The sequence below is a fragment of the Carettochelys insculpta genome, chromosome 5, assembly GCF_033958435.1.
Source record: "Carettochelys insculpta isolate YL-2023 chromosome 5, ASM3395843v1, whole genome shotgun sequence".
NCBI lineage: Eukaryota > Metazoa > Chordata > Testudines > Carettochelyidae > Carettochelys > Carettochelys insculpta.
The window spans coordinates 21,930,394-21,953,723 of record NC_134141.1 but is presented as its reverse complement, the minus strand read 5'-3'; the positions used below and the strand labels follow the sequence as shown (position 1 = coordinate 21,953,723).

Below are 23,330 nucleotides of genomic sequence, written 5' to 3'. Positions count from 1 at the left end.
GAAAAATAGAAAGAAGTACGTCTTTACATAACAGTGCATAGTCAACCTAAGGAATTCATGGGGGGTGGAGAGGGGGATATGTGACAGCCAAAGCTATAACAAGTTTCAAAAGAGAATTAGATAAATTCATGGAGGCTAGGTCCTTCAATGATTATTACTCAAAATGGTTAGGGACACAACCAGAAAACCTCTGACTGCCAGTAGGATCACTCAATAATTACCCTGTTTTGTTCATTCTTTCTGAACCAGCTGGCACTGGCCACTGTTGGAAGACAGAATCCCCAGCTAGATGAACCATAGGTATGACCCAGTACGGCCGTGTTTATGGTCACATGTAACCGATTACATCAGGGGTTGACACAAGTTGGATCAGATTCTTTTATTTCAAGCTAGTTTAAATCAAATCCATTGTCAGGTGACCTGTTTACCTATTGGCACTTCCGCCTACTCAACCCTGCTCATTTCAAATGCCTCTTAAAATCCAGATCTTCCCTGTTGCTGGAAAACATGACTTTATTTATTACTCACTCCTGAGGCCTACTGCCCTCTCAAGCTATGGAACTGTTACATGGAACACATTGAGTAATCACATCATCTTTGTCTTCTCCTCCCCCATTTCCTCTATTGTTCACCACAACCTTTCCTTACATCATGAGTCAAATTAGACTGTACAGTCTTGGAGGCAGAGACCATGTCTTTTTCTTTGTGTTTTGTAAATAAAACCATAGTAATCAAAATTAAAGTTATTCCTGTGTTATAGCACTGTAATTGAGAGCAGAATCTGCCCTTCTTCCTTGCTGCCATATACTGGATGGCTCTTAAGTGTCTTGGTCACCTAAGGAAAGGTGCAATGGGGTCAAGAAAAAGGAAGTCAACAAAGCTTGGGTCTGAAATTTCCCAATGTTTGTGGATTGCGTAGGTGCTGGGGTTTTGGTTTGGCCCCATATCTACTCAACAATGCCATTAAGATAACAGTGTATGCTTCACTTGTCTTAATCAAGAGCCAACAAAGTACAAGATAAAAAAAGTTCCAGAATGGTAAAATATAATTACACTCATTGAACACACATTAAAACTTACAGCTCTTCTTTTATATTATTTCATGTTATTGTTAGGAAAAAATGTAAAAGTCAATAAAACTAGCAATAACTTGAAATTAGCAATTACTAAATCTTGATCCTTAAAGCCGATAGTGTGATACCAAATCATTTCTAGCCATTTTACCTTTCATTAAATTTAAAAGGGAGATCAAGGGCTTGCTAATGTCAGATGTTGAATACTTCCATGCCTCTCTGACTGCGAGGATTGCTGGGTGTGCTTAGCGCATACCAAGCTCAAGGCTGAGTCCATTAATTTTTCCTCCAAGCAATTTCATTAAGAGATGATAGCTAACAAATAAACAGAAAGCTAAAACAGAGAGTGCATAAAATTACACTCATGGTGCATAAAGTTAACAGTGAGTTTGAGTCGTTTCAAAGGCTAGTTCTAATTTGATGGCAAATTATACTCAAGGGGGGCAATTCAGTTCAGAGAGTCAGTAATGGAAGTAATGTTTCCAGATTCAAAACACTGGCTAAGAACTGCAAACAGACATAATGAAACATCCCCAGGATTTCCATAACACCTTTGGAATTAATTTTTTAATATGCATGAACTTATAAAGTAAATATTTATTTAAGCCTCTAATCCCGTGAAGCTTTACTTCAACTACTCGAATAAAAAGACTCCTCCAGCATAATGCCTTATGCCTGTAACATGAATGTCATTCCTTCCCTTCTGGAAGAGAAAAGGCACCAAACAATGTGCCAAATCAGAGAACTCTGACTGAAATTAGAGTCTTTGCCCAACAGTTAATCTTTGAAGGTACCTTACTTTGATCAAAACAGACTGTTTTTACCCTGCACTTTATCTCCACTCTAGCCTTACTGTGCTGGAAATAGTGGGGAGCCGGGGCAGGTTTGGGGGAAATCAAGTTGTTACAAAACAAAAGAGAAACTAAGTGACTTTCTCTAGGTGGTCTGTACTTAGGTCACATCTCTGTAACAAAATCACAAACTTGGTGAAGTCAATGGGAGTTGTACATAAATACTGGAGGGCACAATCTGGCCACAGATTTTTAAGGAGTTAAATCCTGCTCTCCTTGTAATCAATGGGTAGTCTGCATTTGGCTTCAAGAGAAGCAGAGTGAGGACCAGTAGAGTGGGAAACAACACAGGCAATACAAGGATAATATGCAGAGCAGTCATTAGTAGTCACATGCCAAAAAAGATTCTGCTGCTGCTTTGCTCACTCTCTGGAGAGGCAGCCCTTTCATGGATGGATGACTGAGCTCTTACTGAATATAATGTGAACATACAGACATCTATTCCAGCATCCTTTCGTGTTTGTTTTAGCCAGCTATGGCTAATACTATTCTGGCAAGCTATCAGTGTGCCACCTTTGAGAAGAATTGGATTCAGTAAGTTCTTCCAAAGCAGGTTCTCTCTTAAAGATGGTTTCAAACAGCTTGGAAGATACAAAGCAGGCTGAATGGTTAATTCAATAGTATAGGATTATGTGACAGCAATGTTCTATTTCTGTCTGTCAACAGAGAAAATTATAACCTTTGGATGTCTTCCTTATCCAAGGTCCATTGGATAGTCACAATTTTAACTCAAACTTTAGATGCCCAACTATAGGCATCTGAAGTATCAATTTCAAATGAACATAATTTTGAAAGAACAAGTAACGTTGTAGCAAATTCCAACAAATGATTTAAGGAGTGACCAAATACACTGAACTCAGCTTGCACTAGTCTAACAAAAACTGCAAATCTGAATATTTGATTAGATTCTTCAATGATTTTAACTAAAAAAAAATGAAAGAACTGACAGGAGTATGACTTTATCCTTGGCAGAATAACTGCAGAATTTCCTCTGCATGTCAAAATACAATAATTAATTAATTACTGTGTTTTCAGAGGGGCTGTTATTACTAGCTATTGTTCCAGACATATAATGATTTTGTTTTAACAGTTTGACAGATATTAGCTCAAGAGTCTGCTATAGAAGTCTGTCTTACATCTTGTGGTTTCTTGCTATATATTTGCACAAGGAGATGAGACATAAGTGGTACATATGTATCTACTTACAGATGTGAACAGAAACCACGTTCTCAAACCTTCCATATCAATAATGTGTAAAATTATTGAGCTTATTCTTATGAATTGCTGGGTAACATTCTCTCCCACTGGAGTAAACAAGCATTGAGGGAGCTCTGTGAATTATGGTATCAGAGAGAAAAGGCAAAATATATCATTCTGTTTGCCATTTATTTCGAAGGGGAGACAAAACATTTGTAAGCTTTGCTTTAACCACCTTGAATCATAATACGCTCTTCTTCTGGTTTTGGCAATTTAAAGAGCTGAAATGAACTCTCACCCCGGAGGCTTCCATGTAGGAGTCAAACCAAATCACCTCCCAAATTAAACAGCCTAAAGTTAGCCTTTTGCAAAATGGGTATAGCTGCTTGACAAGGTATTTACTATCCTACATCTACATTTCACAGGGATGCAAGCAGCTGGATATGCACTTTTTTGGAAGAGATCCCTCCCCACTCCCCCATCTGTATCTATATCTACCATCTAAACTGAACCAAAAAGCTGTCCTGTAGCACCAGATCTGAAGAAGTGTGTCTGTCCCATGAAAGCTCATCAACTAATAAATCATTTTGTTAGTCTTTAAAGTGCTACAGGACTGCTTTTTTCATTTTGTGAAGATAGAGACTAACATGGCTACCTCTCTGTGACTATTCATCTAAACTGAGTTTGTCTTCCCATTTTCATCCTTGACTATGCTCTTGCCTGACAAAATCAAGAATGGAATGATCTTTAAATATTCAATGTTTTAAACATGCCCACGCAGCTAATTTATTCCATCTTCACCTTTCTGTTCTCCCTACTAAAAGCCAGAAAAAATACTGCGTTTGTAATTATATTTGCAACTTGTCTAGAAGACACCTATTTCGACAATGCCCAATGTAAATAACAGAAGAGGGAACTAAAAGTGGATAATGAAGGAGACCACTTTCTCCAGAACATCCCACAGAAACAGCAAAAATAGAGTTCCTATATAGCATGAGTATAGAATCAAATATGCCAGCACCTACATTAAGGCCAATGGTGTGTTAGGAGCACGGAGGGAATGTGGCTGGTGCATACCACAATCAGGCAAATTCCATCTGGTGGACATTCCCTATAGGACACCAGTGGGAGCCATGTCAAGTGTGAAAGACCGCAAGGAATAATGACACCTTGTCGTCTCTGTTCTCTTCTGCCCTGTCCCCTGAAAACAGCAAAGCATTTGCACCCTTACATACACATTCTGCTGCCCCCAAAGACCTGGGCACAAATGTATATGTATAAATATATACAGATATACAGTCATGCACATCAGGGTTTGCACGTTTCAGAGATTATTAATATTTTTAATTTAACATTATTAATTTTTAAATATCATGCTGACAAATTCTATTTAGAGTAACTAGAATTAGACTGAAACCACATTTTGCACAGTGACTAATGATGATGAATGTTTATATTTCTGGGTGCCCAGTTTAAGATCCCTTGAAGGGTCCTGATTTTCAAAAGATGGGTGCTCAGGCCTACTTAAAAAGTTGGCCCCTTTAAGGTATCTCCAGTTGGGAACCCAAAACCACTAGCCACTTCAACATTTAAGCCAGCATCTGTTTTGGGGAACAGATTACTTCAAAACTGAAAGGAATTGAGAACTGAGATTCCAGTTCAGGCCCACCTTTTATAATTGCAATGTAAGAAAATAATTTATTTGTAAACTTTGTCATACCTAGCATTTTGTTTTCAAACTGGAGTGCCTTTTACATGCATTCTTTTTTTTTTTAATTACAGATGACCCAAGAACATGCACATCATGCATTCACAATTACTATATGTAAGTTCAACTCTCTTAGTGTCACTACATTTTTGGATCCAAAAACAATTCTCCTAAAGGTACTGGTGGATGTGCCATATAAGCTAGCTTCACAACTTTAGCTTGAACAAAGATAGGTGGTGTGGATGAACTTTACAAGAGAGAGGGGGAGAAACAGGTGTGGGGAGCCCTCCCCTAAACAGTGAAACAAAGCATTATTCACTACAGGACTCTTAATACCTTGGCCTAAACTCCCTAAAACAAGACCATAAACAAGGCCTTGACCATAAACAAGAGATGAGAAAATGTATCACCAAGCAAAATCAAGCTGATTTCCTGCTCCTACATCAGTCAGTGACAAAATCCCAAAAGGGAGCAGGTTCATGACTGACACTCACAATTCAGTGATGGCAATAAGCACTCTAACCCAAGCTGTTAAGATGAGGAGCCAGTGTCATAACAAATAATAGCCTACCTGTTTACTTTGCTTGGGAGAAATTCTTTCTTTATTGAAAATGACAAGTATCCAGCCTTACACTTGTGTTCAAGAAATCTTGTCTTGCAGTATCTGGATCCTGGAAAGTTACCTATTGACAAATTCTAAGATCAATCCCCATATATGCTATAGGTGATATTTACTATCTACAGAGTCCAGTAGTATGTGTTTGCAGTTGTAATGTATTTAATGATTGCAGTCAGAAAATACCTATTACAAGCCTCAACAGTCATGCTGTAGATTAAGTAACACCTAATATTAAAAACAGGCTGTCATTCCAAAATTTAATTACAACCAAAGCAGTCATCATTGAACAAATGTTTCTAGAGCAACTTCAGGAAAGATCAGTTCTTGGCCCTACATTACTCAATATTTTTATCAATGTTCAGGAAGAAAATAAAATAATCACCGACGCAGTCTGTAAAGTTTGGGGTAAAGATGAGGAGGACAGGTCACTGACACAGAGTAATCTGGATCACTTATTAAACTGGGAGCAATGTGTATTTTAATACAGCCAAATGTAAGGTCCTACATCCAGGAACAAAGAATGTGGGCCATACCTACAGAAAGGGGGACACTCTTCTGAGAAGGAGTGACTCTGAAAAAGACTTGGGAGCGATGGTAGGTAATGAGCCGAATGTGAGGTCCCAGTACACCCCTGATTTGGAAAATGTCTAATGGGATCCTTTTATGTATAAAGTGAGGAATACGGAGTAGGATTAAGAAAGTTACATCACAGGGTGGGGCAAACATTTTGGCCTGAGAGCTACATCAGGTTGAGAAATTGTTTGCAGCTCCAGGTAAGGAACGCTGGGAAAGGCTGTACCTCCCCAAACACTCAGGCATGGCTTAGGCCACAGCCCCTTTCTAGCCACTCTGGGACCCTTACCCCTGACCACCAGGATTCCCACTCCCTATCCAGCTGTGTCTAGTTCTGATGACCACAATTCTACAAAGACGTTGAAAAACTGGAGCGGATAAAAAGAACACCCCCCAGCAGTGATTCAAAGATTAGAATACATGCATTACAGCAATAGATTCAACCAGATCAACTGACTTATTCTACCAAAGGGAAGGGTAAGATTTATTTGATCTCTGACTGTAAGTGCCAACATAACAAACTGAAGTTTCATAATAGGGGGTTCTTCAGTCTAGCAAAGGTACGATAAGATCCAATGACTGGGATTTGAAGCAAGATAGCCTCAGATTAGAAATAAGGCATAAATTTGTACAGTAAAATTAATTAACTCTTGAAACAACCCCTCACTATAAATTTTAAAAATTAAGAATGGATTTTTTTTCTTACAAGGCACTGTAGTTCAACAGCAGCTATTAGACTTGAAACAGGAATTAATTCAATGAATTCAGATAAGATCACAATGGTTTCTTTTGGCTTTGAAATTTGTGGATCTATCAATCTATGTGTACATGATTGTGTGCACAAATCTTGTGCTACACATAGTCAGATGTACAATTATCAAACAACTGCAATAAATGTACAAATTAGGCACACAATTGTGTGCATTCATTTTTTAAATCAAATGTTACATGTATATTGAAGAACCGTAATATTAATAAACTAGGCAATGTTGTACAGCAATGTTGAAATAGGTCATTATTTTGGAATGATGCATGTTCACCAAATTCTCAAAAATGAATTCCATGAACTCACATAGATTTATTAACCTTACCAAGAATGTTCTGTCACTAGGTATAAGCATCATTGCTATAAAAACTGCCCTGAGAACACCTACAAAGATGACAATACTCTCCGATGTCTAGAATGTGATGAAAAGTGTGACAGCTGTGACAAGTACCAGTGCTACTCGTGTAACAAAGGCTTTTATCTATTAGGTAAGCAAAGTAACAGGTAATATACATAGGAGGCCTCAAAAACAATTTTGAGCCATGCACTGAAGGCCAAAATCTGTACCTAATTCTCTGAAGTCCTAAGCACCCTCTGTAGAAGTCATTGTAAATTGAAAGCACCTTGTAGAAGGAGGCCCTTTGTGTAAGTACAAGGGATCTTTTTGGTTCAAAAGTCCCAAAATGTTTGACTGGAATTCCAGCTGGCCTTTTTTTACATTTTATTTTTAGCAAGTGTTTGGCTTCAATCCCCTCTCTTTGAGCATGTCCAGGAAAAAGGTTTCTATTTGACAGAGCTATGTGAAATGAGGTGGTTTTCATTCACAGTGAAGCAAACCTTTTCTTTGCTTTTAATTTGTATGGCTTTGCACATTCCAGTATAGCTTTGAGTTTCTGGTCTGAACAAATATGCCTCAAATGGCCTGAGCAAAATCCACTTAAAATCACTAAACTTCATGCCAAACTCATACAAAACTCGGAATTCCTCATACAACTGATAAAGCTGCTAGGGTGAATTCAGACAATATTGCCAAACCTGAGCTACAGGAAGCCCCGACATATGGCAGATCCGCCCCAGCAGCTCCAAGTGCTATGGAGCACAGGCTGCTTCATGCTACCATAAATCTCTCTGGTGATAAAGAAGAGACCAAGGATGCCTCAAGGTGACCACCACCATTGCCGGAGTACATTGTAAGCTCCTCCAGACTTCTGTTTAAGTTCAAAACTCTATCTACTTTTCTCCTGACTCCCTCTGCAAACTTATATATTACTATTTGTACGTGCAATTCGATGTTGTTCCCTACCAGATTGTGGGCATTGGAAGGAAGCCAAACTCAATTTTGGGCTTTGCAACCAAAAGTCCTAATTGACTGGCTTTGCAAGGAAGCACAGATTTGCTTAAACTAGCCTTGAATCTGTCAACTGTTCTAGTGTTTACACTGCTAAACATCAACATTGTATCCAAAAAACCTTCGCTTTGGTCACTTAAGGTCTGAATCAATACAGGTTCACTTAGCATTAGCCCCATATTTGCAGAAATGTAGATCTAGATTTGGACCTTAGATTTCTGTTGTCCCATTCTAGACATGGGGTTCAATCAGGAAATTCAGCTCTGGATCTGAACTTTTATAAACTGGTGTATTTTGAGGTAGATTCAACTCTACATAAACTTTGAAGGAGGATGGTTTGAAAGATTTGTGAACTTTTCTCTAGGGATATGTTTAAAGTTCGCAATAACATTTAAAACCATGAGTCAGGGGGCGAGGAGGAGGCACAACAAAAATTTCACACTCTTCTACTGTTGTTTGTGTTTCTTAAATTGCTACAGAAAGATCAGCGATATATGTCCCCCCGAGTCTCAAGCAGGGACTATTCAAAATACACAAGTCTATCTTGTATACTGAGACCTAAAGAATATATTTTGGAGCTGTGATGGATCAAAGTTGTGGGATTCCCAAATGGCTTTAATATGAATCATATGACTGAAATCACACACAGTCTTTCAGGTCTGAAACTGTATTCTAGAATTTCCAACAGGTTGGAGGTAGCATAAAGAAGACTAGGGATTAAGCATTGCACATCATCCTCAAGCATATAGTATTGTTAGTGTTGCTGTTCCTCAGAACACTAGGAATGGCCAGGTGTATAAAGCATTTCTTCATCTTCTGGTTTTTGACTTATGTGAGCAATACCATGACTTAAAGGCTCTCTGTCTGCACTGTAGATGGGAAATGTGTGAGTGACTGCGGAGCTGGTTTCTACAGGGATGAGAATTTTGGGGAATGTGAAGAGTGCCATAGAAGCTGTGCAACATGCGAAGGGTTCAACTTTGATGACTGCACGAGCTGCAAAAAGAATTTACAGCTACTGCATGGGAAGTGTGTGAACCCAAAACACATTGCGATAGAGGGAAAATTCTGGAATGGTATGTTGCTAGATCCTTTGAACCCTTTTGTTTCATCCCCTGCAACTATTATGATTAGAAGTATTTAGAAAGCTGTCCAACCCCTTGTCTCCAATGTCCTGCAGGCTGGCTAAAGGTACCTCATATCTAAGTAGACTGTGAAGTTAAGAAATTGTAATATGAATATAAATTTAGTCACAGAAAGCCTTTGCAGAAAGCCTAAGGCTTATGCACAATTTAAATCCAGTTAAACCCTATTTTTGAGGCCCTGTGTTGGGTCCCTGAACAGGGTTGCATTTCACTTTGAACAAAGTAGAGAGTATATTGTAGGCAATTTATGTCTTAAATTTGAGCATCCACTAACCATAATGATCTAGTGGACCGGCCATAGAATTTGGAGCTGGAGTTCTGCCATTAGCATCATCTGTGACTGCACTTCAACCCTATCTCAGATTCCCCTCTATGTAATGGAGATAAAATGCTTGATCGTAGCTGTAAACCTCTGACAAGAGCATGGCAAGGTATTAGTTAATGTCAGTAAAATGTTTTGAAATGCAAAATACTATTGCTGAGTATTATCCTCATTACTGAAAAAAAGCAAATGATAGGACTCAAATATATCCGTTTTGTATATTTTTTTGTTTTCATGAACTACCTGCAGACAGATCACAGTACTTTCATATTGGTTCACTTGCATATTTATTCAACAAATAATTCCTAGTCTGTAGATGATTAATTGACAATTCCTTATGACTACTGGTAATTTGCACTCTGGGATTGTCTTATTCCCAGTTTGCATGATTTATGCGTCAAATCAAAGCAGCGCTACTTAGGAATGTTTTGAATTCAGTTTCTGTGAAGAGTGGTACACAACCTTTAACATAGTCTTTTTAAACTGACATTCACTGCTGTGCAGAGGCTCAGCACAAGTCCTCCGCACTGCCTAAATCCCATGCTAGGGACAACGTAGGACTTCAATGAAGCACAGACCTTCTTACTGGCCCTCTGCCAGGGTGTGAATTTCACCCTGTATGAGCAGTGAGTAAAGCATAAGTACTCAGATACTCTTTGAATGTGAGAGTCACAAACATAATCAAATCAAATGCTGGTGACTCAAATGTATTGATTTAAAAAAGCAAAGATAGCAACAGCTGACAGGAGCGCTAGATGTCCTTGCTAGTGACTAATATCTATATATTATAGCCTTCTGCCAGATTGCAGTGGCAGCAACAAGAAAATGTTCACTCTTAGTTTCTCTCTAATGAAAGTCTAATGTTTACAAATCAATCTACTCTACTTCCTATTAATTAAGAGGTGTCAACAGCAACATATTTCTTATTTCCAAAAAGATAGATGTAGAGGCCCTGAACTTGCTTTTATTTGGTATCTAGATGCTTTCTTCCAGTTACAATTATTTATAACTATGAATAAATAATGAAACATGGGAGTTTTGTCCCATTTGAGTCCCATCCCTTCATGACTGAGCCATAGGTAAAATAGCATGTCCCCGGTCACACAATGAGTCAGTGACACAATAAAAACCTCAGTCACTTCCCTCCCACTGCCTGGTGTAACCAAACAAAATACACAGCTGGCTGTGTCACATTCATTAGGGTGGGCAATCTAAACAAAATCCCAAAACCCATACAGCTTAATTCAGTAACTACCACAAGTGCCTTTGAAAAAGCTGCTTAACCTTTCTCTATTAAAATTATGGAGGAGTGAAGGCAGGTAGGGTTGTGGCTGAGGTGTGTTGAGCTTTGAACTCCACTGTCAAAATGATAATGCTGCTACCTTCATCTCTGCTAGACTTTGTCTGAGCACCTGGATCCAGGCAACATATTGAAAATATTACAATGGATTTAGTAACTGAACTGAGTGTTCATATTGTACAAGTTAGTTCAAAACTAATTTTTTGAGTCTCATGAGACAAAAAACGGTTGTCCCAGTTTGGCTCCTCAACAGACAAATTAAAGGGCAGCACACTAGACCATGCTAAGAGATAAGTAAATGTGAAGGCTGAATTTATTTAGATTTTGAGAGACTGATGTAGCTTGGTCATGATTAAAACCTCTTTCTGGTTCTATGCATTTTTGTATGTCTAACTTTCACTTCCATTCCTTGTGTGAGGATAAATGAAAGACCATAATCATGAATTTTCATGAGCACATAGACCAAAGACTTAGACAGTGTGCGTATAAAAAATTTCTAAAATTATACTTTTTTGTGGGTACTCTGCTTGGCTATTAATTCAATTCCAAACTGGAAATTTGTTAATAAATCATATCAAGGCCTGAAATAAGGAAACAGAGCTTGTCTGGCATCCAGACATTTAAAAGGAAAGGGAAGCCAAGAAAAAAAAATGGCTGAGCTCTGTGTTTGTAGTTCAAAACATCTGTATTTTATCTAGTGTACCAGATGATGAAATAACTTTGGAAGCCAGGAGACATACTGGTGTAGGCTTGATTCACCAAGTGATTGCACACACCCTATCAACTGGACTAGACATTTTGCAAGCTGAAATCAGGTCTTCTTTTTCGACAGTTCGCTGGAAATACCACACCCTGAGTTTGTATGTGCCCCAGTCATATAGTGTCGCCGAGCGTACTCTTTTGAGAGATGCAAAGGAAATATTTCTGTTACAGATCCAACGTGGAGTGTGTGCCTCTTTGCAAGCAAATAATTCCAAAACAAAATTAGTCATAAATTATGTAAGTGAAGTATGTAGCCAGTACAGCTCATATCACACATTGCAACACATACTGGAAGTAGCAACCAAAAAACAACCTTTGGGAAGTGTAGTAGAAGACTGAAACCAATTGGATGTGTCCCTGTATTTTTTTTCTTTCCTTAAAAATCACATTAAACAACCAGAATTTTTTTTAAAAAATAGCATGTTAAAAGAAGGTTGGTGGAGAGAAGATAAAATATACAGAAATTAGAGTATAGGAATTACAGGCCAGCTGGTACAATTCTTCATCAGTCCACTAATGTCAATGTAGCTATGTTGATTTACACCAGCTAGAATCTGGCTCTAGGAGAACATTTTGTGGTGTATCTGAAGAGAGACGTGAGACTGTTGAGGGAACAGGGACTAATGGATAATGCAGAGACATGAGGAACATGGAATAAGAGGGAGAGGAGGAGAGAGAAACTTAGATGGAAACTTTTATGACATCTACAGAGGAGGATTTAGCACCATAGAAGGAGGTAGGGGCCTTTTTAAAATAGCATCCATATGTGAAATGTAACACTGTTAGAAGCTGGCAACATATATTGAATAACGTATACATATTTTTCATCATCCCCATTGCAGTTGCATGCAGATATTTTATTCAAGGCATTCATTCATTAAATTACTCTTATAGTTACGTGATAAGTAGCTTGGGAATTAAGTTACTGGGCGGTTGTGACTTACTTCTCACCTTAAATTTATTCTCATAAGTCTTCAAGATGGGATAGGTTCAAGTATTTTATTGACTCTGTATATTGTTTTCATTAGGTTTTATCGTGTCTGTTGAACTGTAATTAGCTTTTCAAGATTTCAGGTCTATCTTTTGTATTTTTATTCATGGTTGTATCATTTTTGCAAGATCAGTGCCACAAGAAGAATAAAATCTAACAACCTACACACCATTCCCACTGGAAAGCAAGAGAGCAGGCTCTTAAGAACCAGCAAATTTACTTCCACTTAAAGTGAAAGATTACAATGGATTTCTTCAAGGAAACATGTACTCTCTCTTTAGATATTTACTAGATTACTCTAAGGGAAATCTTAAGTAGAAGCATGAGAAAGACAAATAGTAACAAAGAGGAAGCCGTGCTAGTCTATACACTATCAAAACAAAAAGCAGTCAAGTAGCTCTTTAAAGACTAGCAAAATGGTTTATTAGGTGAGCTTTCGTGGGACAGACCCACTTCTTCAGACCATAGCCAGACCAGAACAGATTCAATATTTAAGGCACAGAGAACCAAAGACAGTAAGCAAGGAGGACAAATCAGAAAAAGATAATCAAGGTGAGCAAATCAGAGAGTGGAGGGGTGGGGGGGAATTAGAATTCTTGACCTTCCCCCCACCCCTCCGCTCTCTGATTTGCTCACCTTGATTATCTTTTTCTGATTTGTCCTCCTTGCTTACTGTTTTTGGTTCTCTGTGCCTTAAATATTGAGTCTGTTCTGGTCTGGCTATGGTCTGAAGAAGTGGGTCTGTCCCACGAAAGCTCACCTAATAAACCATTTTGCTAGTCTTTAAAGTGCTACTTGACTGCTTTTTGTTTTGAGAAAGACAAAGTAACTTTAGGGACACTTGACTTCAGTTTCCAGCATGCTCAGGGTATCACCAGTGTTATCTTTGCTAGACCAACTTTCTTGTTCAGTGTTAAAAGAAATCAATGCTTACTGTGATTGTTTATCATTGTCAGAGGGACAACAGGACATCGGACTCATTTTTCATTGGAATCTAGGGCAAGAAAGAGAGCAACCCAAATTCAGCCTTTTCTACAACTTTCAGTTTGATAACCTCATGGAATGGCCTGAGCGGATGCAAATGCTACCGCATATCCCCAGTTGCCAGAAAGCTGAACTCAGAAAGTGGCAAAGGTACAAGTCAGCTCCTTTCTACAATTGGAAGTGAAGCTGAAAGTATTTATAAACTGCTATCTTTAGCTGATGAAGGAAATAATAACTAACATGGTACTGGGGCATATTCTGGCTCCACTGAAGTTTAAATCTGTGACATTTTAGTTTCTGTTAAATCATCCAAAGAATTAAGCTTATGTTTCAAACAAGCTCTGAATATTTTAAAAAGGGCTTTTTTTTTCTTTTTCATTTTTAAACCAGCAGTGAAGTAGTAAACATTATCATCAATAAGCTTCAGAGTAAACAATCCGTATATAAGAATAAGGGCAGTTCACACTTCTCTCTGACCTATTATTTCAGGCTGCCAGCTGAATTGGCAAACATCATTGCAATAGTGGACATCTGGCTCACATATTTAAAATTCTCTTTGCTATCAAAAGGATTAGATATTTCAATTTTTAAATGAAAGCTTAGATTCCAGACCACAGGAAGGAATCCTCCAGATACCAGTAACAGCTGGCCAAGCTGGTCTCATTTAATACTTCATCTAACATAACTTTTGAGGGGTACAGTAGGTCGGAATGCAAAGCTAAAAGCTGGAGGCGGCCATTCTTTTGTTTAGTCTTATCCATCTCTTATTCCTTCAGAGGTACAACTCCTTCACTAATTATCTAACTAAAGCCACTGTTTCCTTCCACAAAAATGTTACTTGCTCCCATGCCCCAAGTGAATAAGCAATGGATCCATGAAAAATGAAATTATTATTGTGTGGCAGAAACTAGCCACGTAGTTTCTCATTATCATTGGCGCAATGGCCATTTTGTCCCTAGGGTGGCAAATTTTCTTGACAACTTTTCAAGACTGTTTTATGTATAAAAACATTGGTCACATCATGGGAGGTGCAGCACACAGGAATCTGCCACAAAATCTTTTGCAGTACATTTAGGCATTTTGAAAGATTTTGAGAACATCACCAGGACTTCCCCCCACCCCCAAAAAAATGAGTGTTTGACTGTTTTTGGTAAAATAAATGGTAGTTATGAAGCAGAGAGACCTCAACAATGCAGCTTTGGAACAGGTCCAATTAACTGCAAGCTTTTCTATTGGTGGTAGGAAGAGAATTCTCAAGTTGAGCGTCAGGTATTTATTTCTGACTGGAAAGTTGTGAACTAGAGTGACTGAGTAGTAGAAATTTTCTTCTGTGTCCCAGGCAAAATGTCACAAGAGCTTTAACTGCTTGTGCATATTCCCCTCTGGTGGAGACTATAATGCATTGCAAAGAATGACTCTCTGATACTACCACAAATGTTGCCAAGAAAAACAAAAATTAAATATGATCTTGATCACTGAAATATTTCATTATAAATGAAAATTGGGGCGTTTTTAGTTGTAAATAGATAAATGTTTTCAAGATGATACACTCCTATAAACATTTCTCACAAGTTGCTAATAATCGAACTGCTAGTTATGTTGTCCTAAGTCCTCAGCAAGGATCAGGTCCTCAGAAACTTGGCTGTGGGTACTACAGCTATATTTCTTTCTCCCTTTTTTATCTTAATCAGAGGTACTAAATGACAACACTTAGAAGAAACACACAGTCCTGCAGCACCTAAAAGACTAATACATTTATTTATTATGTAAATAAGAAGAGTTTGCCCAGTCTAAAGAGAGGATTTCAAAGTAAATAAAATATAAAATAAGTCAGTGGAAAAGAGGCCTCCCATGTGATGGCTGAGAACTTAAATAATTTTATTTTCCACTTTGAGTCAAGAAAAATCTCAGAGTCTTCAGGAGTCACTGTAGCCCTTGAGAATGACTGAAAGTGCTAAGAAAGGACAGAGTGACCTTAGAAATGTAAATGGCATAGATTCCAGGAACAGATGGCATTCACTTCATTCATGCAAGGTGTAAGGTAAAGTGAGAAACGTTTTTTGTTATTAACATGGCTACAGAATATGTCAACAGTTCTTCAAGATGATCACCATATAGCTAATGCGAGGCTCAATTCAAAAAGAAGAAACCAAAGGAGACGCCAGTATTTGTATCCATTGGGTCTCACCGCTTTTATTGGGGAAAATGGCATACAAGGATAGAATAAAAATCCTGAAAAATATGTCCCCATAGGATATATTCATGGAAGAAAATCCTAACTTTTTCAGGCTATGTTTTTAAAAAACTAAATAAACATGGCCCAAGAAACAAATTTTACTTGATGGTTTGAAAAGGATTTTTTCAACTCCACAGTGTAACATTTAGGAAGTGAACAAAGGACTGAAGGGGCAAAGTTTTTTTTTTTTTTTTCTGGTCCTTTCAAACCTGTAATGAATTGCTGCTCCTCAGAGTGAAGAGGGGCCATCAGGTGAGGTGCTTACAGGTAAGTCACAGCCACTACTATACTGATTAGGAAAACTAGAGTTCAGTTTGCTGATTCCTCCAAGTTGTTTTGATTTGTAACATCCAAACAGTCCTGAGAGACTCCAGATGGCTTTAAGTGTATTGGGCAATCAGCTGAGCTGCAGCTTGGGTAATTGCACAGTAATATATACCATTCAAAGTTAGCATTTCCTAGATGGTAACAGATGTAGAAATTGCAGGTCCCACAGAGGAAAGGGATTTCAAGAACAGCCCCAAAGTACATCTGTCCAGTGTGCAGCACAGAATAAACACAGAAGCTACTTAGGACCCGGAAACAGGACAAGTAACTCTGGATAAGTGTCAGATCAGGATCCAAGGATCTGGAAGCCCCCTGACTGCTACCTCCAGCTTCTCAGAGCCCAGCTCAGGGAGCAAACACAAACCTGCCAGGCTGTATAATAAGGCTTCCAGAACCTCAGGCTCTAGATTAGGAGAAAAGGAAAAACTCTACAAAGCTAAAGTTTGGCTCAAAAAGCATTTTTACCCTACACCTCCCCACAAGAAAAAGCTCTACCTACCCCCTTATCAACCAGTTGAAAGGCTTCACAGTCCACTTCTCTTATAGTGTGTCTGGGAGTGCATTGTTAATTCACCACAGGTAGCCCAGCTTTGCTACTCCACACTAAAGGCCTGCAGCTGTGGGCTTCCTGCTGCTCCACCAGAGATCGTTAACCCTTTCCCTGCCAGCCCAGGAGGCAAGCCACACACCCTCTCACAGGGATGGAAAACAATACCGGTGCATAATGCTGAGCTTTGTTTTGGACACCAGACATCTGCTGTTGCTCAGAAGGAAGAAATCCAGATAGGAGGAATGAGGATAGTGAGAGATAACAATAAAAAAAAAAAACCCAACACCCCAGGGCTATTAAGAGTAGGAATGAAGAAGAGTTTGAAGGGGCTTAATAAAGAGTTTAAGATTATAAAGGACTAGAAGATTTACCCAGTATTGCTTGGGTCCTTCAGGCCAGGGGGCTGGACATGTGGGGGTGCAGGAGACAGGGCAGGGATTTGAGGATGTGGGGCTCGGCAGGGGGCTGGCTGATGTTCAGCGGAGGGATGTGGATGAAGGTGTTGGGCAGAGGGTTGGGAGGGGGGCTCAGGGAAAGGGATAAAGTACAGGAATCAGGGCAGAGGGTCGGGGCTCAAGGCAAGGAGTTGGAGTGCAGAAGTGAGGATGGGATGGGGAGGAGTGGGGGGACTCAGGGAAAGGGATGGGGGCAGCCAGTGGCTGCTCCCCTGAGGCCAGCTGAGGGTGGCAGGGGCCACACTGCCCAGCCTGCAGCATTGCCTGGCTGGCAGCTACTCCCCTAGGAGAGGCTGGAGCAGCAGGGTTGTGCTTCCCATCCAGAAGCTGCTCCATGGCTCTCCAGGGCTGTCGGGACAAGCTTGCTTTCAATCCGATTCTATACACATCCCATTGGCCTGGTACAGTCAAACCCTGGCCTTTCCTTAAGGTAGGATAAGAGGAAGCTGCATACCAAATGTGGTGTCCTAGCTCTTGCCTTTCTGGAGGAGCTCATGAACAAATAGACTCACAGACAGACAGATGCACAGTCAGATGCACAGACAAACGGGTGCACAAACTCTCCCAAATATATAGTAGATATAAGAACTGCTCCGTCCATCATTGCTTCCTTCTCTCATTAAGATTAATATTTTGTTGTGGTTATTTTTAGTAAAGCTCACAGACAGATCGGGGCAATAAACAAAATTTAGGGGATCCAGTGATCTGTCTGTGGATTCATGAAAAATAAATAGGGGACAGGGCTTCCCAAGGAAGAAAAAACAGCAACGGAGCCCCATGGGGGGGAACTAACAAGCTAAGCCCCCTGCCAAGGGGAAGAGAGTGGGGGCACAGTCTCAGCTCCAGCAGCCCCAGCCACAGGGCTGGGGCACAACACTGGCTCCAGAGCTGGCTGCAACTGCAGGACAAGGGCAGATACTCTTAGCTGCAGCCAAAACCAGGAGAACACAGCCCCCATCACAGTCATGGAGGCAAGAGCACAGCTCCAGTCCCAGCCAGGGGTGATCTAGGTTCCCTACAGCCCTGAAGCTATGAGGGGGAGGTGGCACCCAGCTTAGACTGCAGCCTTAACTTTCAGGACAGGGGTCTAAGGTCTCAGCTGCAGCCATGGGGCAGGAGTACGCAAGCAAAGGCTGCAGCCACAGAACAAGAGGGCCTGGTGAAAGCAGCAGCCCCAACCCTGGGTCCCAGCTTCAGCTGCTGACTGCTGAAGCTGAAGAAGTCACGGGAGTGCAGTAAATATACCTAGACGGCCCTGGATTCAATCTGCCCCTCTGCTCAGCTTAGAGAAGGGAGTTGCGCTTGGGTCTCCTACATTGCCGAAAAGTGCCCGAACCACTCAGCTACGGGGCTGTCTCTGTCTCTCCTGTGGAAAGTGTTCTATTGTGGCTAAACAATTAGCTAGCCATTGGTAGACAGAACTGAACTTGGGGTCTCTGTGTTGCACAGAAGCTCTCCAAGCCCTGAGCGATCTGATAGCCGGGGCGTAAGAATTCTCATTTTCTTCTGGTGACATTTCACTTTGTGTAAAATATTTGACTAGACATTGAGCCAGAAAGAGACTGAGAGTGAGTGACTTTAGCAGGGGTGGGCAAAATACAGCCCCTGGGCCAAATCCAGCCCACCAAAGCTTCAGATCCAGCCCACTCTGGTCCTATGGGCTGCCAATGTCCCACAGTCCAGAGGGACCCTCAGGCAGGCTCCCAGCTGCCACACCCCCACACACCATTCTACTCTGCATGCTGCCCCTGCTCCCAGCACAATCTCACAGTTCTCATTGGCCAGAAACCGGCCAATGAGAGCTGCCTAAGATGGCCAATGGGAGCAATCTGACCCATGTGTGCAGGTACATGCAGTGCACAAATCCTCGTCACAAGGGGTGCATGGCTCAGGGATGTACATGCTGGCCCCTGCAGCCAGATGCTTTGAGTGGTATGTGGGATGCGGCGGGCAAGGAGCCTGCCCACGAGCACATTAGTGCCTGTATCAGTGACTACATAATTATTTATACCAATAGAACTGTTTCCCCAGGAGAGAGCCAAACTGCTAAGGTACTCTCCTGTAATGTAACCCAAGTTCAAATCCCTTCACCACATCTAGCAGAGGGGGAGTTACACCTAGGTCTCTTATGCCCCTATTGATTGCCCTCTCCACCACAGCAGAGCTTAGTAGGAGGCAGCAGCCTTTCAGGTATTTCAAACAGCGTTTAATCCTCCAAAAATGGTTTTGACCCCAAATGTTTGGCAAATCTGTATCAAATTCATAAATATTTTTGGATCACTCAAAACTGAAGTTTTCCATAAATAAATGTTTGGTCTGAGACGCATCATCCAGCACTGGTCATGGACTCCAGAGAGCAGAATGGATTAATGGGAGTAATGCCTATCAGAGATAAAATGCTGCTGGAATGGATGTTATTAATATTGGGTCAGTATATCCAACACAGAAGGAAGTACTATGTACATCCATGAAGATCAAAGGCATATTGATCCAAATCAGGGGTAGCTAAAGTACAGTTTGGTCAAACACGGCAGTTTCCACCCACATCTGTCATAAGGAAGACTGGCCTGAAGGAGTTCCAGAGTCCAAAGCTACATCTTCATCTGAGCAGCCTTTTGCCTGGATCAAAATGAAGAATTGCATGTTGGGGCCTAAGGCTTTCACAGATTACCCAATTGCATGTTATGTGTGTGTGCCTCAGGCTCCTTGAAACCTGGCTCTCAGTTGAGTGAAGTCTATGCCAACATTGCCACAAATTTCCAATGAGAGTGTGGAGTGCAAATTTCCTGATAACAAATATTCCATAAGAAGAACATGAAGGATTCTTCTTGTTGGAAAGAATTGGGAGATGATGGACATATGGTGAATACATCTCTTTTCTGGCACTCTCTTCTTCCCCTTCCTATTAGTAATCCTTTTCCAACGAACTTCTAAAAAGCGTTAGAGAAATAATGTAACCAACTAGCACAAAAGCATAATACAAATTCTTCCTTCAGCAGCAGCCCAGTACCTCTATATTCCTCCCCTCTCTCCTTCTCCCCAGCTAAAATTTGTCTGCTTTACCTATTTGTGGTCGACATTCAATGACCATCCATACCACCAACCTGAAATTGCCAATAATAAGCTAAAATATCTCTATAACAGAGCCAAACTAGATGCCCTTTGCATTTTATTTTTCTATACTGACATTTATTCATCTGCCAAAATATGTGATTGACTTAAACTGGCAATTATCTGATTTCAATGGTTCTATCATTAGACTTTTATGGCTGCAAATAGTTAGGTTTTTAAAAATAGCTCTGAGTGAATCTAAATAGAAAAAGTAAATTCAGTACAAACTTTGTTACCCAGCATCCCTGGAGAACTGGGATTGCCAGATAATAAAACATACCAGGTATCTGAGCTGGAGCTGTTGACCACTCTCCACTGGTCCTGGCCAGGCGGCTGGTCCTACTCTGCCCTCCTGGCTGGGAAGCAATCACCCACACCACCCCTGCTGGCCCTGGGCCTACCCAACGCTGCCCCACCACGCAAGCTGGGAAGCAGCACATGGCCCTGCTCTCCCAGCCCTGGCTAGGCAATTAGCCTACTCTGCCAGCCCAGCCAGGCAACAAGCAACCAGTCCAGCATCAGCCAGCCCCGGCCAGTGAGCCTGCCCCACGGCAGCTGGCCCCAGCCACGCAACCAGATCTGTGGTAGCCACGCCATTCAGCACTGGCAAGGGATGCCAGTGACCCAGATGTGCTAGTTACCCAAGTGCCAGACAACACAGCTTTTACTGTAGAAAATTTCAGAGATGGAATGAAGGTGCCTTCCCTACATTTCCTTATTGAAGTGCCAGGTATGATCTAGCCCCTACTAAGCCTAGACAGTATAAACAAGCATATTTTATTTCCTTTACCTATCCAGATGCTAAAAATCAGTTCCTACCATGTGAGTTTTCATGTCAGACCTGTGATAGAGCTGCCAATGTGTGCACGTCATGTCCAGAAGGTAAGAGACATTCAGCTTCTTTGGAAATAATTTGTAGTTGGGCAGAAGCTTTGGTACATTGTAAATTTCCTGGGAATATCTTGGTTAATGGATAGTGGAGGGTTGTTTAACCTAGTAGTTAGGCATAACGAGATACAATGACTAGAGACAGAAACTTGATACATTCAGGCTAGGAATAAACCACCTATTTTTAGCAGTGAAGGCATTTAGACTCTGGACAAACTTACCAAGGGATTTGATTCCCCACCTGCACAACCAGAAGTTATTGGCTTGATCCAGGAATTATTGGGTAAATTTCCATGTTATTGAAGATGCTAATGTGAGTGGCCATCACACGCCTTTCTAGTCTTAATATCCATGAGTGACAGTTGGCTCTCAGATCACATTTTCGAAAAATGGCTTAAAGGAATATTACAGTTTTTAAAAAATGTGGGGAGGCAGAATCCTAAATTTTGGACTTTTAGGCAATGCCAAGTTAAGGTTCCATTTTTAAAAGAAGACGTTACTGAGGGGATGGCCACCGCAGCCAACAAGATCTCAATTTTGTTTTGTCCAACCTTCTCATCTGTGCCATTTCATTGGGGTGGGATTATTGCTAGGGAGATTCCTACTGGATGAGACCTGTCCACTTACATGCCCTCGAGGGACTTTTGGCAACCTGAAAAGCAGGAAGTGTGAGAATTGCATAGATGACTGTGAAGAGTGCTCTAACCGCAGCCACTGCCTGAAGTGCCAATCTCAGCCACACCGGCCGCTCTACCTACATGAAGGCAGATGCTTTCAGGAGTGCCCCATGTAAGTTATTGTGTATTTTTTCCCTCATTTTGTTGATTTAAACCATCTTTCAGTTGCAGCTGTGCCACTTGTCTCCATAATTAAGGCTCTTCTAGATAACACATCCTGAACTCCTATTATGTCCCATTTGGGCCTTCAGAAATTACAAATGTGCTGAAACTTGATGTGTCTGTATACAGCTGGATGAAGTAATATGCTTTGGTCTTGTTATCAGAGGCTACATGCGAACATAAATACATTTAAGCACTAGGTGTGAAATCCTGAGATCACTGACAAAACTCCACACTGACTGAAAGTAACTCTTAACAACTTCCTCCTCCCTCTCTCTTATGCCCAAGACTACAGGAGAAAAAAGAGGCAGGGTGTGGGCACAGAATGGTGTATCTGGGGAGTTATGGAATGAAGCACATTCCTGAACATGCGAATAGAGAGATTAATCATGCACTTTCTTCTGTGGTTTTTCTCCTGACTATTCATCGGTAACATGGCCGTCATACAGCAACAGTGGCGCCGACGGCCTACATGCGCCCCAAGGCAAGATGGGAGGGGGGCCTGGTTCCACACCCCAGAAGGGGCGGGGACAAGGGCAGAAGGGGCAGGGCTTAGGGCAGTCAGCTCTGGCCCCCCGCATTGCTCCCTCAGAGCCACGCACAGAGTAGCAGTGCAGCATTCTGTGGCATTTCAAAGGGTCCTGCCACTCCAGCCACCAAAGCAGGAGCAGCAGCAGCCAGAGCTCTGAGCTCCTTTGAAACACCAGGCCCCAGGGCAGCTTCCCCCTTTGTCTCCCCCTCTCCCCTCCTATCAGCAAGCCTGTGCAGAAACAAAGGTTCCCATTGACTCCAATGAGCATTGATCAGACCCTGTAGCAAATCATGATCCAGTACATTCTCTGTCCTGCTTTTCACTTGTTACCAAGCGCATATATACATAATTCTCTATGCTGTGTAGGATCCAGTCCTTACTAACCACCATTTTCATGTCTTTCTTTTGGGAAAACACATTCAACCCTCTTCTTCTTTGATTTACACTAATTTATTGGCTGTATTTTCCTACCACCATTTCCACACCTTCTGACTATGTTAAATAAACCAGAGCATCAAAGGGACAGATTCTGATACTGTGTCTTCTGTTCCCCAGCACCTGGTGTCTCAAGGCAGCTGCCACTCCACAGGGTGCCTGCCTCAGTCCACAGCATCCCACACCTCAGAGAGGCAGCTTCTTCTGCAAGGAAGCTCCTCCATGGGGCAGCTGCCCCATTCCCCAGTGCAGCAGCCCTTGCTACCAGAGATCCCTTCCTTGGGGTGGCTGCCACATTCCCTGCCTGTCCCTCCCGGC

The 23,330-nt window shown here is 41.2% G+C and overlaps 1 protein-coding gene across 3 annotated transcripts in view; it reads left to right on the top strand.

Moving 5' to 3' along the window:
* The window catches only part of PCSK5 (proprotein convertase subtilisin/kexin type 5), a 361,111-nt gene that overhangs the window by 320,916 nt on the left and 16,865 nt on the right, over positions 1 to 23,330 (top strand). For all 3 annotated transcript variants that reach the window (XM_074994754.1, XM_074994752.1, XM_074994753.1), the window contains exons 25-29: positions 4,904 to 4,946; positions 7,133 to 7,275; positions 9,011 to 9,211; positions 21,117 to 21,200; positions 21,800 to 21,995. In XM_074994754.1, the coding sequence (XP_074850855.1) occupies positions 4,904 to 4,946; positions 7,133 to 7,275; positions 9,011 to 9,211; positions 21,117 to 21,200; positions 21,800 to 21,995 (667 nt within the window). The remainder of the gene's footprint in view (positions 1 to 4,903; positions 4,947 to 7,132; positions 7,276 to 9,010; positions 9,212 to 21,116; positions 21,201 to 21,799; positions 21,996 to 23,330) is intronic.